Source organism: Petromyzon marinus, unplaced genomic scaffold (assembly GCF_048934315.1).
Source record: "Petromyzon marinus isolate PM22_M1 ecotype Great Lakes invasive population unplaced genomic scaffold, UKy_Petmar_22M1.pri1.0 PM_Scaffold_170, whole genome shotgun sequence".
In the NCBI taxonomy this organism is placed as follows: domain Eukaryota; kingdom Metazoa; phylum Chordata; class Hyperoartia; order Petromyzontiformes; family Petromyzontidae; genus Petromyzon; species Petromyzon marinus.
Window position 1 is genome coordinate 15670 of NW_027423136.1, and position 18042 is coordinate 33711.

General features: G+C 57.9%; 1 protein-coding gene across 6 annotated transcripts in view; it reads right to left on the reverse strand.

Moving 5' to 3' along the window:
- The window catches only part of LOC142922788 (diacylglycerol O-acyltransferase 2-like), an 83762-nt gene that overhangs the window by 13368 nt on the left and 52352 nt on the right, over positions 1 to 18042 (reverse strand). For all 6 annotated transcript variants that reach the window (XM_076063721.1, XM_076063722.1, XM_076063717.1 and 3 more), the window contains one exon: positions 1218 to 1285. In XM_076063721.1, the coding sequence (XP_075919836.1) occupies positions 1218 to 1278 (61 nt within the window). In that variant the 5' untranslated portion in view covers positions 1279 to 1285. The remainder of the gene's footprint in view (positions 1 to 1217; positions 1286 to 18042) is intronic.

Genomic DNA, 18042 nt, shown 5'->3' on the forward strand with positions numbered 1-18042 from the left:
TAGTTTAGCTGCAATTTAAGTGTAGTTTGAGTACAGTTAGGGTGTAGTTTGTGTGTAGTTATGGTGTAGTTTGGGGGTAGTTTGGGTGTGATGTGGATGTAGTTTGGGGGAGGGGGTAAATATGGTGTAGTTTGGGGGTAGTTGTGGTGTAGTTATGGTGTAGTTTGGGGGGTAGTTATGGTGTCATTCGGGGGTAGTTATGGTGTAGTTTGGTGGTAGTTATGGTGTAGTTTGGGGGGTAGTTATGGTGTAGTTTGGGAGTAGGTATGGTGTAGTTTGGGGGTAGTTATGGTGTAGTTTGGGGGTAGTTTGGGTGCAGTTTGGGGTAGCTTTGGTGTAGTTTGGTTGCAATTTAAGTGTAGTTTGGGTGTAGTTTGTGTGTGGTTTGGGTGAAGTTTGGGTGCAGTTTGGGAGTAGTTTGGGGGTGGTTTTGGTGTAGTTTGGGGGTAGTTATGGCGTAGTTTCGGTATAGTTTGGGGGGTAGTTATGGTGTCATTTGGGGGTAGTTATGGTGTCATTTGGGGGTAGTTATGGTGTGGTATGGGGGAAGTTATGGTGTAGCTATGGTGTAGTTTGGGGGTAGTTATGGTGTAGTTATGGTGTAGTTTGGGGGGTGTTATGGTGTTTTTTGGGTGTAGTTTGGGGGTCGTTATGGTGTAGTTTGGGGGTAGGTATGGTGTAGTTTGGGGGTAGTTATGGTGTAGTTTGGGGGTAGGTATGGTGTAGTTTGGGGGTAGTTATGGTGTAGTTTGTGGGTAAGTATGGTGTAGTTTGGGCGTAGTTTTGGTGTAGTTTGGGGGTAGTTTGGGGGGCGTTATGGTGTAGTTTGGGGGTTGTTATGGTGTTGTTTGGGGGTAGTCATGGTGTAGTTTGGGGGTAGTTATGGTGTAGTTTGGGGGTAGTTTTGGTGTAGTTTGGAGGTAGTTTTGGTGTAGTTTGGGGGTAGTTTGGGGGTGGTTATGGGGGTAGTTATGGTGTAGGTTGGGGATAGTTATGGTGTAGTTGGGGTAGTTATGGTGTAGGTTGGGGATAGTTATGGTGTAGTTTGGGGGTAGTTATGGTGTCGTTTGGGGGTAGTTATGGTGTAGTTATGGTGTAGTTTGGGGGAAGTTATGGTGTAGTTTTGGGGTAGTTATGGTGTAGTTTGGGGGTAGTTATGGTGTAGTTTGGGGGTAGTTATGGTGTAGTTTGGGGGTAGGTTGTCGCGGTTACCGTACCCAAGGCGACGAATGACATGAGCCACTTCACCATCACCAGCGTGCGGAGGTGAGTCTCCATGGCAACCCTGGGGAGGGGGTGACACCATCACTATCATCATCACCATCACCACCACCATCACTATCATCATCACCATCACTATCATCATCACCATCACCACCACCATCACTATCATCATCACCATCACCACCATCACTATCATCATCACCATCACCACCACTATCACTATCATCATCACCATCACTATCATCATCACCATCACCACCACCATCACTATCATCATCACCATCACCACCATCACTATCATCATCACCATCACTATCATCATCACCATCACCACCATCATCACTATCATCAACATCATCACCAACACCATCACTATCATCAACACCATCACCACCATCACTATCATCAACACCATCACCACCACCACTATCATCAACACCATCACCAACACCATCACTATCATCAACACCATCACCACCATCATCACCACCACCATCACTATCATCAACACCATCACCACCATCACTATCATCAACACCATCACCACCATCACTATCATCAACACCATCACCACCATCACTATCATCAACACCATCACCACCACCATCACTATCATCAAAACCATCACCACCATCATCACCACCACCATCACTATCATCAACACCATCACCACCATCATCACCACCACCATCACTATCATCAACACCATCACCCATTCACTACTCATCACGGGGAGACACAAAGACACTGGGAGACACAGAGACACGGGGAGACAGAGACATGGGGAGACAGAGACATGGGGAGACACAGATACGGAGAGACACAGAGACACAGAGACACAGGGACACGGGGAGACACAAAGACACGGGGAGACAGAGACACGTGGAGACACAGAGACATAGAGACACAGGGAGACACAGAGACACGGGGAGACACAGAGACACAGGGAGACAAAGAAACACGGAGAGACACAGAGACCCGGGGAGACACAGAGACACGGGGAGACACAGAGACAATCAGAGACACAGAGACATGGGAAGACACATAGACACGGGGAGACACAGAGACATGGGGAGACACAGAGACACGGGGAGACACAGAGACACCAGGAGACACAGAGACACGGGGAGACACAGAGACAGAGAGACACGGGGAGACACAGAGACGGGGAGACACAGAGACACGGGGAGACACAGAGACCATCAGAGACACAGAGACATGGGGAGACACAGAGACACGGGGAGACACAGAGACACGGGGAGACACAGAGACACGGTGAGACACAGAGACACGGGGAGACACAGCCACACGGGGAGACACAGAGACACGGGGAGACACAGAGACACGGGGAGAGAAAGATACACAGAGACACGTGCAGACACAGAGACACGGGGAGACACAGAGACACGGGGAGACACAGAGACACGGGGAGACACAGAGAAACAGAGACACGGGGAGACACAGAGACACAGAGACACGGGGAGACATAGAGACACAGAGACACAGAGACACGGGGAGACACAGAGACACGGGGATATACAGAGACTCGGGGAGACACACGGACACAGTTACACAGAGACACAGAGACACTGGGAGACAGAGACACGGGGAGACACAGAGACACAGGGACACAGAGACATGGGGAGACAGAAACACGGAGAGAAACAGAGACACGGGGAGACACGGGGAGACACAGAGACACGGGGAGACACTGAGACACGAATAGACACAGAGACACGGGAGACAGAGACACGCGGAGACACAGAGAAACGGGGAGACACAGAGACACGCGGAGAGACAGAGACACGGGGAGAAACACAGACACGTGGAGACACGGGGAGACACAGAGACACGGGAACACACAGAGACACGGGGAGACACAGAGACACAGAGACACGGGGACACGGGGAGACACAGAGACACGGGGAGACACAGAGACACGGGGAGACACAGAGACACAGAGACACGGGGAGACACAGAGAAACGGGGAGACACAGAGAAACGGGGAGACACAGAAACACGGGGAGACACAGAGACACGGAGAGACACACGGACACAGAGACACAGAGACACGTGGAGACAGAGACACGGGGAGACACAGAGACACGGGGAGACAGAGACACGGGGAGACACAGAGACACAGGGAGACACAGAGACATGGAGGGACACAGAGACACTGAGAGACACAGAGACACGGGGAGACACAGAGACACGAGGAGACATAGAGACACGGTGAGACACAGAGAAACAGAGACACGGGGAGACACAGAAACGGGGAGACACAGAGACACGGGGAGACACAGAGACACGGGGAGACACAGAGACACGGGGAGACATAGAGACAAGCAGAGACACAGCGACACGGGGAGACACAGAGACACAGAGACACGGGGAGACATAGAGACAAGCAGAGACACAGAGACACGGGGAGACACAGAGACACGGATAGACACAGAGACACCGGGAGACACAGAGACCAGGGGAGACACAGAGACACGGTGAGACACAGAGACACGGGGAGACACAGAGACACCGGAAGATACAGAGACACGGGGAGACACAAAGACACGGAGAGACACACGGACACAGAGACACAAAGACACGTGGAGACAGAGACACGGGGAGACACAGAGATACGGGGAGACAGAGACACGAGGAGACACAGAGACACGAGGAGACACACAGACACGAGGAGACACAGAGACACGGGGAGACACAGACACACTGGGAGACACAGAGACACAGGGAGACACAGAGACACTGAGACACGGGGAGACACAGAGACACGGGGAGACACGGGGAGACAGAGACACGGGGAGACACAGGGGCACGGGGAGACAGAGAGACACGGAGACACGGGGAGACACAGAGACACAGAGACACAGGGAGACACAAAGACACGGGGAGACACAGAGACACCGGAAGATACAGAGACACGGGGAGACACAAAGACACGGAGAGACACACGGACACAGAGACACAGAGACCCGTAGAGACAGAGACACGGGGAGACACAGAGATACGGGGAGACAGAGACACGAGGAGACACAGAGACACGAGGAGACACACAGACAAGAGGAGACACAGAGACACAGGGAGACACAGACACACGGGGAGACACAGAGACACAGGGAGACACAGAGACACTGAGACACGGGGAGACACAGAGACACGGGGAGACACGGGGAGACAGAGACACGGGGAGACACAAAGACACGGAGAGACACACGGACACAGAGACACAGAGACCCGTAGAGACAGAGACACGGGGAGACACAGAGATACGGGGAGACAGAGACACGAGGAGACACAGAGACACGAGGAGACACACAGACACGAGGAGACACAGAGACACGGGGAGACACAGACACACGGGGAGACACAGAGACACAGGGAGACACAGAGACACTGAGACACGGGGAGACACAGAGACACGGGGAGACACGGGGAGACAGAGACATGGGGAGACACAGGGGCACGGGGAGACAGAGAGACACGGAGACACGGGGAGACACAGAGACACAGAGACACGGGGAGACAGAGACACGGGAAGACACAGAGACACAGAGACACGGGGAGACACAGAGACACGGGGAGACACAGAGACACAGAGACACGGGGAGACACAGAGTCATAGAGACACGGGGAGACAGAGACACGGGGAGACACAGGGACACGGAGAGACACGCGGAAACAAGACACTGAGACACAAAGACACGGGGAGACAGAGAGACATAGGGTGACACAGAGACACGGGGAGACACGGGGAGAAACAGAGACACAGAAACACGGGAAGACACAGAGACACGGGAGACAGAGACACGCGGAGACACAGAGACACGGGGAGACACAGAGACACAGAGACACGGGGAGACAGAGACACGGGGAGAAAGAGGGACACGGGGAGACACAGAGACACGGAGACACGGGGAGACACAGAGACACAGAGACACGGGAAGACACAGAGACACAGAGACAGAGACACGGGGAGAGAGAGACACGGGGAGACACAGAGACACAGAGACACGGCACGGGGAGACACAGAGACACGGGGAGACACAGAGACACGCGGAGACACAGAGACACGGGGAGACACAGACACGGGGAGACACAGAGAGACAGAGACACGGGGAGACACAGAGACACTGGGAGACACAGAGACACGGGGAGACACAAAGACACGGGGAGACACTGATACATGGCGAGACACAGAGACACAGAGACTCGGGGAGACACAGAGACACGCGGAGACACAGAGACACACGGAGACACAGAGACACGCGGAGACACAGAGACACGGGGAGACACAGAGACACGCGGAGACACAGAGACACGGGGAGACACGGGGAGACACAGAGACACGCGGAGACACAGAGACACGGGGAGACACGGGGAGACACGAGGAGACACAGAGACACGGGGAGACACAGAGACACGCGGGGAGACAGAGACACGCGGAGACACAGAGACACAGAGACACGGGGAGACACAAAGACACAGCGACTCGGGGAGACACAGAGACACGCGGAGACACAAAGACACGGGGAGACACAGAGACACAGCGACTCGGGGAGACACAGAGACACGGGGAGACACAGAGACACGGAGAGACACAGAGACACGGGGAGACACAGAGACACGGGGAGACACAGACACGCGGAGACACAGAGACACGGGGAGACACAGAGACATGCGGAGACACAGAGACACGCGGCGACACAGAGACACGGGGAGACACAGAGACACGCGGAGACACAGAGACACGGGGAGACACAGAGACACGGTGAGACACAGAGACACGGTGAGACACACAGACACGGGGAGATACAGAGACACAGGGAGACACAGAGACACGCGGAGACACAGAGACACGGGGAGACACAGAGACACAGAGACACGCGGAGACACAGAGACACGCGGAGACACAGAGACACGCGGAGACACAGAGACACGCGGAGACACAGAGACACTGGGAGACGCAGAGACACGGGGAGACACAGAGACACGCGGAGACACAGAGACACGGGGAGACACGGGGAGACACAGAGACACGGGGAGACACAGAGACACGGGGAGACATAGAGACACGCGGGGAGACATAGACACGCGGAGACACAGAGACACAGAGACACGGGGACACACAGAGACACGGGGAGACACAGAGACACGCGGAGACACAGAGACACGGGGAGACTCAGACAAGGGGAGACACAGAGACACAAAGACACGGGGACACACAGAGACACAGAGACACGGGGAGATACAGAGACACGCGGAGACACAGAGACACGGGGAGACACGGGGAGACACAGAGACACGGGGAGACTCAGACAAGGGGAGACACAGAGACACAGAGACACGGGGACACACAGAGACACAGAGACACGGGGAGACACAGAGACACGCGGAGACACAGAGACACGGGGAGACACAGAGACACGCGGAGACACAGAGACACGTTGAGACACAGACACGGGGAGACACAGAGACACGGGGAGACAGAGACACGGGGAGAAACAGGGACACGGGGAGACTCAGAGACACGGAGACACAGGGAGACACAGAGACACAGAGACACGGGGAGACACAGAGACAGAGACACGGGGAGAGAGAGACACGGGGAGACACAGAGACACAGGGAGACACAGAGACACAGAGACACGGGGAGACACAAAGACACGCGGAGACACAGAGACACGGGGAGACACAGACACGGGGAGACACAGAGAGACAGAGACACGGGGAGACACAGAGACACGGGGAGACACAGAGACATGGGGAGACACAAAGACACAGGGAGACACTGATACACGGCGAGACACAGAGACACAGAGACTCGGGGAGACACAGAGACACAGAGACACGCGGAGACACAGAGACACACGGAGACACAGAGACACGGGGAGACACAGAGACACGCGGAGACACAGAGACACAGGGAGACACGGGGAGACACAGAGACACGCGGAGACACAGAGACACGGGGAGACACGAGGAGACACAGAGACACGGGGAGACACAGAGACACGCGGGGAGACAGAGACACGCGGAGACACAGAGACACAGAGACACGTGGAGACACAGAGACACAGCGACTCGGGGAGACACAGAAACACGCGGAGACACGGGGAGACACAGAGACACGGGGAGACACAGAGACACGGGGAGACACAGAGACACGGGGAGACACAGACACGCGGAGACACAGAGACACGGGGAGACACAGAGACACGCGGAGACACAGAGACACGCGGAGACACAGAGACACGGGGAGACACAGAGACACGCGGAGACACAGAGACACGGGGAGACACAGAGACACGGTGAGACACAGAGACACGGTGAGACACACAGACACGGGGAGATACAGAGACACAGGGAGACACAGAGACACGCGGAGACACAGAGACACGGGGAGATACAGAAACACAGAGACACGCGGAGACACAGAAACACGCGGAGACACAGAGACACTGGGAGACACAGAGCCACACGGAGACACAAAGACACGGGGAGACACGGGGAGACACAGAGACACGGGGAGACATGGGGAGACACAGAGACACGCGGAGACACAGAGACACGGGGAGACACAGAGACACGGGGAGACACAGAGACACGGGGAGACACAGAGACACGCGGAGACACAGAGACACGGGGAGACACAGAGACACGGGGAGACACAGAGACACGCGGAGACACAGAGACACGGGGAGACACAGAGACACGGGGAGACACGGGGAGATACAGAGACACGCGGAGACACAGAGACACGGGGAGACACGGGGAGACACAGAGACACGGGGAGACACAGAGACACGGGGAGACACAGAGACACGCGGGGAGACAGAGACACGCGGAGACACAGAGACACAGAGACACGGGGACACACAGAGACACGGGGAGACACAGAGACACGCGGAGACACAGAAACACTTGGAGACTCAGACACTGGGAGACACAGAGACACAGAGACACGGGGACACACAGAGACACAGAGACACGAGGAGACACAGAGACACGCGGAGACACAGAGACACGCGGAGACACAGAGACACGGGGAGACACAGAGCCACACGGAGACACAGAGACACGGGGAGACACGGGGAGACACAGAGACACGGGGAGACACGGGGAGACACAGAGACACGCGGAGACACAGAGACACGGGGAGACACAGAGACACGGGGAGACATAGAGACACGGGGAGACACAGAGACACGCGGGGAGACAGAGACACACGGAGACACAGGGACACAGAGACACGGGGAGACACAGCGATTCGGGGAGACAGAGAGACACAGAGACACGCGGCGACACAGAGACACGGGGAGACACAGAGACACGGGGAGACACAGAGACACGCGGAGACACAGAGACACGCGGAGGCACAGCGATTCGGGGAGACAGAGAGACACGCGGAGACACAGAGACACGGGGAGACACAGAGACACGGGGAGACACAGAGACACGCGGAGACACAGAGACACGCGGAGACACAGAGACACGGGGAGACAGAAAGACACGGGGAGACACTGAGGCACGGCGAGACACAGAGACACAGAGACACGGGGAGACACAGAGACACGCGGAGACACAGAGACACGGGGAGACACAGAGAGACAGAGACACGGGGACACAGAGACACTCGGAGACGCAGAGACACGGAGAGACACAGAGACACGCGGAGACACAGAGACACGGGGAGACACAGAGACACGGGGAGACACGGGGAGACACAGAGACACGCGGAGACACAGAGACACGGGGAGACACGGGGAGACACAGAGACACGGGGAGACACAGAGACACGGGGAGACACAGAGACACGCAGAGACACAGAGACACGGGGAGACACGGGGAGACACAGAGACACGGGGAGACAGAGACACGGGGAGAAACAGGGACACGGGGAGACACAGAGCCACGGAGACACGGGGAGACACAGAGACACAGAGACAGAGACACGGGGAGAGAGAGACACGGGGAGACACAGAGACACAGAGACACGGGGAGACACAGAGACACAGAGACACGGGGAGACACAGAGACACGCGGAGACACAGAGACACGGGGAGACACAGACACGGGGAGACACAGAGAGACAGAGACACGGGGAGACACAGAGACACGGGGAGACACAGAGACACAGAGACACGGGGAGACACAGAGTCACGCGGAGACACAGAGACACGGGGAGACACAGACACGGGGAGACACAGAGAGACAGAGACACGGGGAGACACAGAGACACGGGGAGACACAGGGAGACACAGATACACGGGGAGACACGGGGAGACACAGAGACACGCGGAGACACAGAGACACGGGGAGACACAGAGACACGGGGAGACACAGAGACACGGGGAGATACAGAGACACGCGGGGAGACAGAGACACACGGAGACACAGGGACACAGAGACACGGGGAGACACAGAGACACGCGGAGACACAGCGATTCGGGGAGACAGAGAGACACAGAGACACGCGGAGACACAGAGACACGGGGAGACACAGAGACACGGGGAGACACAGAGACACGCGGAGACACAGAGACATGCGGAGACACAAAGACACGGGGAGACACTGAGGCACGGCGAGACACAGAGACACGGGGAGACACAGAGACACGCGGAGACACAGAGACACGGGGAGACACAGAGAGACAGAGACACGGGGACACAGAGACACTCGGAGACACAGAGACACGGAGAGACACAGAGACACGCGGAGACACAGAGACACGGGGAGACACAGAGACACGGGGAGACACGGGGAGACACAGAGACACGCGGAGACACAGAGACACGGGGAGACACGGGGAGACACAGAGACACGGGGAGACACAGAGACACGGGGAGACACGGGGAGACACAGAAACACGGGAAGACAGAGACACGGGGAGAAACAGGGACACGGGGAGACACAGAAACACGGAGACACGGGGAGACACAGAGACACAGAGACACGGGAAGACACAGAGACACAGAGACAGAGACACGGGGAGAGAGAGACACGGGGAGACACAGAGACACAGAGACACGGGGAGACACAGAGACACAGAGACACGGGGAGACACAGAGACACGCGGAGACACAGAGACACTGGGAGACACAGAGACACGGGGAGACACGGGGAGACACAGAGACACGGGGAGACACAGAGACACGGGGAGACACAGAGACACGCGGGGAGACATAGACACGCGGAGACACAGAGACACAGAGACACGGGGACACACAGAGACACGGGGAGACACAGAGACACGCGGAGACACAGAGACACGGGGAGACTCAGACAAGGGGAGACACAGAGACACAGAGACACGGGGACACACAGAGACACAGAGACACGGGGAGATACAGAGACACGCGGAGACACAGAGACACAGGGAGACACGGGGAGACACAGAGACACGGGGAGACACAGAGACACGGGGAGACACAGAGACAAGCGGGGAGACAGAGAAACGCGGAGACACAGAGACACAGAGATACGGGGACACACAGAGACACGGGGAGACACAGAGACACGCGGAGACACAGAGACACGGGGAGACTCAGACAAGGGGAGACACAGAGACACAGAGACACGGGGACACACAGAGACACAGAGACACGGGGAGACACAGAGACACGCGTAGACACAGAGACACGGGGAGACACAGAGACACGCGGAGACACAGAGACACGTGGAGACACTGACACGGGGAGACACAGAGACACGGGGAGACAGAGACACGGGGAGAAACAGGGACACGGGGAGACTCAGAGACACGGAGACACAGGGAGACACAGAGACACAGAGACACGGGGAGACACAGAGACAGAGACACGGGGAGAGAGAGACACGTGGAGACACAGAGACACAGGGAGACACAGAGACACAGAGACACGGGGAGACACAAAGACACGCGGAGACACAGAGACACGGGGAGACACAGACACGGGGAGACACAGAGAGACAGAGACACGGGGAGACACAGAGACACGCGGAGACACAGAGACACGGGGAGACACAAAGACACGGGGAGACACTGATACACGGCGAGACACAGAGACACAGAGACTCGGGGAGACACAGAGACACAGAGACACGCGGAGACACAGAGACACGCGGAGACACAGAGACACGCGGAGACACAGAGACACGGGGAGACACAGAGACACGCGGAGACACAGAGACACAGGGAGACACGGGGAGACACAGAGACACGCGGAGACACAGAGACACGGGGAGACACGAGGAGACACAGAGACACGGGGAGACACAGAGACACGCGGGGAGACAGAGACACGCGGAGACACAGAGACACAGAGACACGTGGAGACACAGAGACACAGCGACTCGGGGAGACACAGAAACACGCGGAGACACGGGGAGACACAGAGACACGGGGAGACACAGAGACACGGGGAGACACAGAGACACGGGGAGACACAGACACGCGGAGACACAGAGACACGGGGAGACACAGAGACACGCGGAGACACAGAGACACGCGGAGACACAGAGACACGCGGAGACACAGAGACACGGTGAGACACAGAGACACGGTGAGACACACAGACACGGGGAGATACAGAGACACAGGGAGACACAGAGACACGCGGAGACACAGAGACACGGGGAGATACAGAAACACAGAGACACGCGGAGACACAGAAACACGCGGAGACACAGAGACACGCGGAGACACAGAGACACGGGGAGACACAGAGACACAGAGACACGGGGACACACAGAGACACAGAGACACGCGGGGAGACAGAGACACGCGGAGACACAGAGACACGTGGAGACACAGCGACTCGGGGAGACACAGAAACACGCGGAGACACGGGGAGACACAGAGACACGGGGAGACACAGAGACACGGGGAGACACAGAGACACGGGGAGATACAGAGACACAGGGAGACACAGAGACACGCGGAGACACAGAGACACGGGGAGATACAGAAACACAGAGACACGCGGAGACACAGAAACACGCGGAGACACAGAGACACGCGGAGACACAGAGACACGGGGAGACACAGAGACACAGAGACACGGGGACACACAGAGACACAGAGACACGCGGGGAGACAGAGACACGCGGAGACACAGAGACACGTGGAGACACAGCGACTCGGGGAGACACAGAAACACGCGGAGACACGGGGAGACACAGAGACACGGGGAGACACAGAGACACGGGGAGACACAGAGACACGGGGAGACACAGACACGCGGAGACACAGAGACACGGGGAGACACAGAGACACGCAGAGACACAGAGACACGCGGAGACACAGAGACACGCGGAGACACAGAGACACGGTGAGACACAGAGACACGGTGAGACACACAGACACGGGGAGATACAGAGACACAGGGAGACACAGAGACACGCGGAGACACAGAGACACGGGGAGATACAGAAACACAGAGACACGCGGAGACACAGAAACACGCGGAGACACTGGGAGACACAGAGCCACACGGAGACACAGAGACACGGGGAGACACGGGGAGACACAGAGACACGGGGAGACACGGGGAGACACAGAGACACGCGGAGACACAGAGACACGGGGAGACACAGAGACACGGGGAGACACAGAGACACGGGGAGACACAGAGACACGCGGAGACACAGAGACACGGGGAGACACAGAGACACGGGGAGACACAGAGACACGCGGAGACACAGAGACACGGGGAGACACAGAGACACGGGGAAACACGGGGAGATACAGAGACACGCGGAGACACAGAGACACGGGGAGACACGGGGAGACACAGAGACACGGGGAGACACAGAGACACGGGGAGACACAGAGACACGCGGGGAGACAGAGACACGCGGAGACACAGAGACACAGAGACACGGGGACACACAGAGACACGGGGAGACACAGAGACACGCGGAGACACAGAGACACTTGGAGACTCAGACACGGGGAGACACAGAGACACAGAGACACGGGGACACACAGAGACACAGAGACACGGGGAGACACAGAGACACGCGGAGACACAGAGACACGCGGAGACACAGAGACACGGGGAGACACAGAGCCACACGGAGACACAGAGACACGGGGAGACACGGGGAGACACAGAGACACGGGGAGACACGGGGAGACACAGAGACACGCGGAGACACAGAGACACGGGGAGACACAGAGACACGGGGAGACACAGAGACACGGGGAGACACAGAGACACGCGGGGAGACAGAGACACACGGAGACACAGGGACACAGAGACACGGGGAGACACAGAGACACGCGGAGACACAGCGATTCGGGGAGACAGAGAGACACAGAGACACGCGGCGACACAGAGACACGGGGAGACACAGAGACACGGGGAGACACAGAGACACGCGGAGACACAGAGACACGCGGAGGCACAGCGATTCGGGGAGACAGAGAGACACAGAGACACGCGGAGACACAGAGACACGGGGAGATACAGAGACACGGGGAGACACAGAGACACGCGGAGACACAGAGACACGCGGAGACACAGAGACACGGGGAGACAGAAAGACACGGGGAGACACTGAGGCACGGCGAGACACAGAGAAACAGAGACACGGGGAGACACAGAGACACGCGGAGACACAGAGACACGGGGAGACACAGAGAGACAGAGACACGGGGACACAGAGACACTCGGAGACACAGAGACACGGAGAGACACAGAGACACGCGGAGACACAGAGACACGGGGAGACACAGAGACACGGGAAGACACGGGGAGACACAGAGACACGCGGAGACACAGAGACACGGGGACACACGGGGAGACACAGAGACACGGGGAGACACAGAGACACGGGGAGACACAGAGACACGCGGAGACACAGAGATACGGGGAGACACGGGGAGACACAGAGACACGGGAAGACAGAGACACGGGGAGAAACAGGGACACGGGGAGACACAGAGACACGCAGACACGGGGAGACACAGAGACACAGAGACACGGGAAGACACAGAGACACAGAGACAGAGACACGGGGAGAGAGAGACACGGGGAGACACAGAGACACAGAGACACGGGGAGACACAGAGACACAGAGACACGGGGAGACACAGAGACACGCGGAGACACAGAGACACGGGGAGACACAGACACGGGGAGACACAGAGAGACAGAGACACGGGGAGACACAGAGACACGGGGAGACACAGAGACACAGAGACACGGGGAGACACAGAGACACGCGGAGACACAGAGACACGGGGAAACACAGACACGGGGAGACACAGAGAGACAGAGACACGGGGAGACACAGAGACACAGGGAGACACGGGGAGACACAGAGACACGGGGAGACACAGAGACACGCGGAGACACAGAGACACGGGGAGACACAGAGACACGGGGAGACACAGAGACACGGGGAGACACAGAGACACGCGGGGAGACAGAGACACACGGAGACACAGGGACACAGAGACACGGGGAGACACAGAGACACGCGGAGACACAGCGATTCGGGGAGACAGAGAGACACAGAGACACGCGGCGACACAGAGACACGGGGAGACACAGAGAAACGGGGAGACACAGAGACACGCGGAGACACAGAGACACGCGGAGACACAGCGATTCGGGGAGACAGAGAGACACAGAGACACGCGGAGACACAGAGACACGGGGAGACACAGAGACACGGGGAGACACAGAGACACGCGGAGACACAGAGACACGTGGAGACACAAAGACACGGGGAGACACTGAGGCACGGCGAGACACAGAGACACAGAGACACGCGGAGACACAGAGACACGCGGAGACACAGAGACACGGGGAGACAGAAAGACACGGGGAGACACTGAGGCACGGCGAGACACAGAGAAACAGAGACACGGGGAGACACAGAGACACGCGGAGACACAGAGACACGGGGAGACACAGAGAGACAGAGACACGGGGACACAGAGACACTCGGAGACACAGAGACACGGAGAGACACAGAGACACGCGGAGACACAGAGACACGGGGAGACACAGAGACACGGGAAGACACGGGGAGACACAGAGACACGCGGAGACACAGAGACACGGGGACACACGGGGAGACACAGAGACACGGGGAGACACAGAGACACGGGGAGACACAGAGACACGCGGAGACACAGAGATACGGGGAGACACGGGGAGACACAGAGACACGGGGAGACAGAGACACGGGGAGAAACAGGGACACGGGGAGACACAGAGACACGGAGACACGGGGAGACACAGAGACACAGAGACACGGGAAGACACAGAGACACAGAGACAGAGACACGGGGAGAGAGAGACACGGGGAGACACAGAGACACAGAGACACGGGGAGACACAGAGACACAGAGACACGGGGAGACACAGAGACACGCGGAGACACAGAGACACGGGGAGACACAGACACGGGGAGACACAGAGAGACAGAGACACGGGGAGACACAGAGACACGGGGAGACACAGAGACACAGAGACACGGGGAGACACAGAGACACGCGGAGACACAGAGACACGGGGAGACACAGACACGGGGAGACACAGAGAGACAGAGACACGGGGAGACACAGAGACACAGGGAGACACGGGGAGACACAGAGACACGGGGAGACACGGGGAGACACAGAGACACGCGGAGACACAGAGACACGGGGAGACACAGAGACACGGGGAGACACAGAGACACGGGGAGACACAGAGACACGCGGGGAGACAGAGACACACGGAGACACAGGGACACAGAGACACGGGGAGACACAGAGACACGCGGAGACACAGCGATTCGGGGAGACAGAGAGACACAGAGACACGCGGCGACACAGAGACACGGGGAGACACAGAGAAACGGGGAGACACAGAGACACGCGGAGACACAGAGACACGCGGAGACACAGCGATTCGGGGAGACAGAGAGACACAGAGACACGCGGAGACACAGAGACACGGGGAGACACAGAGACACGGGGAGACACAGAGACACGCGGAGACACAGAGACACGCGGAGACACAAAGACACGGGGAGACACTGAGGCACGGCGAGACACAGAGACACAGAGACACGGGGAGACACAGAGACACGCGGAGACACAGAGACTCGGGGAGACACAGAGAGACAGAGACACGGAGAGACACAGAGACACGCGGAGACACAGAGACACGGGGAGACACAGAGACACGGGGAGACACGGGGAGACACAGAGACACGCGGAGACACAGAGACACGGGGAGACACGGGGAGACACAGAGACACGGGGAGACACAGAGACACGGGGAGACACAGAAACACGGGAAGACAGAGACACGGGGAGAAACAGGGACACGGGGAGACACAGAAACACGGAGACACGGGGAGACACAGAGACACAGAGACACGGGAAGACACAGAGACACAGAGACAGAGACACGGGGAGAGAGACACGGGGAGACACAGAGACACAGAGACACGGGGAGACACAGAGACACAGAGACACGGGGAGACACAGAGACACGCGGAGACACAGAGACACGGGGAGACACAGACACGGGGAGACACAGAGACACGGGGAGACACGGGGAGACACAGAGACACGGGGAGACACAGAGACACGGGGAGATACAGAGACACGCGGAGACACAGAGACACGGGGAGACACGGGGAGACACAGAGACACGGGGAGACATAGAGACACGGGGAGACACAGAGACAAGCGGGGAGACAGAGACACGCGGAGACACAGAGACACGGGGAGACACAGAGACACGGGGAGACTCAGACAAGGGGAGACACAGAGACACAGAGTCACGGGGACACACAGAGACACAGAGACACGGGGAGACACAGAGACACGCGGAGACACAGAGACACGGGGAGACACAGAGACACGCGGAGACACAGAGACACGTGGAGACACAGACACGGGGAGACACAGAGACACGGGGAGACAGAGACACGGGGAGAAACAGGGACACGGGGAGACTCAGAGACACGGAGACACAGGGAGACACAGAGACACAGAGACACGGGGAGACACAGAGACAGAGACACGGGGAGAGAGAGACACGGGGAGACACAGAGACACAGGGAGACACAGAGACACAGAGACACGAGGAGACACAAAGACACGCGGAGACACAGAGACACGGGGAGACACAGACACGGGGAGACAAAGAGAGACAGAGACACGGGGAGACACAGAGACACGGGGAGACACAGAGACACGGGGAGACACAAAGACACGGGGAGACACTGATACAGGGCGAGACACAGAGACACAGAGACTCGGGGAGACACAGAGACACAGAGACACGCGGAGACAGAGAGACACGCGGAGACACAGAGACACGCGGAGACACAGAGACATGGGGAGACACAGAGACACGCGGAGACACAGAGACACAGGGAGACACGGGGAGACACAGAGACACGCGGAGACACAGAGACACGGGGAGACACGAGGAGACACAGAGACACGGGGAGACACAGAGACACGGGGAGATACAGAGACACGCGGAGACACAGAGACACGGGGAGACACGGGGAGACACAGAGACACGGGGAGACACAGAGACACGGGGAGACACAGAGACAAGCGGGGAGACAGAGACACGCGGAGACACAGAGACACAGAGATACGGGGACACACAGAGACACGGGGAGACACAGAGACACGCGGAGACACAGAGACACGGGGAGACTCAGACAAGGGGAGACACAGAGACACAGAGACACGGGGACACGTGGAGACACAGACACGGGGAGACACAGAGACACGGGGAGACAGAGACACGGGGAGAAACAGGGACACGGGGAGACTCAGAGACACGGGGAGACAG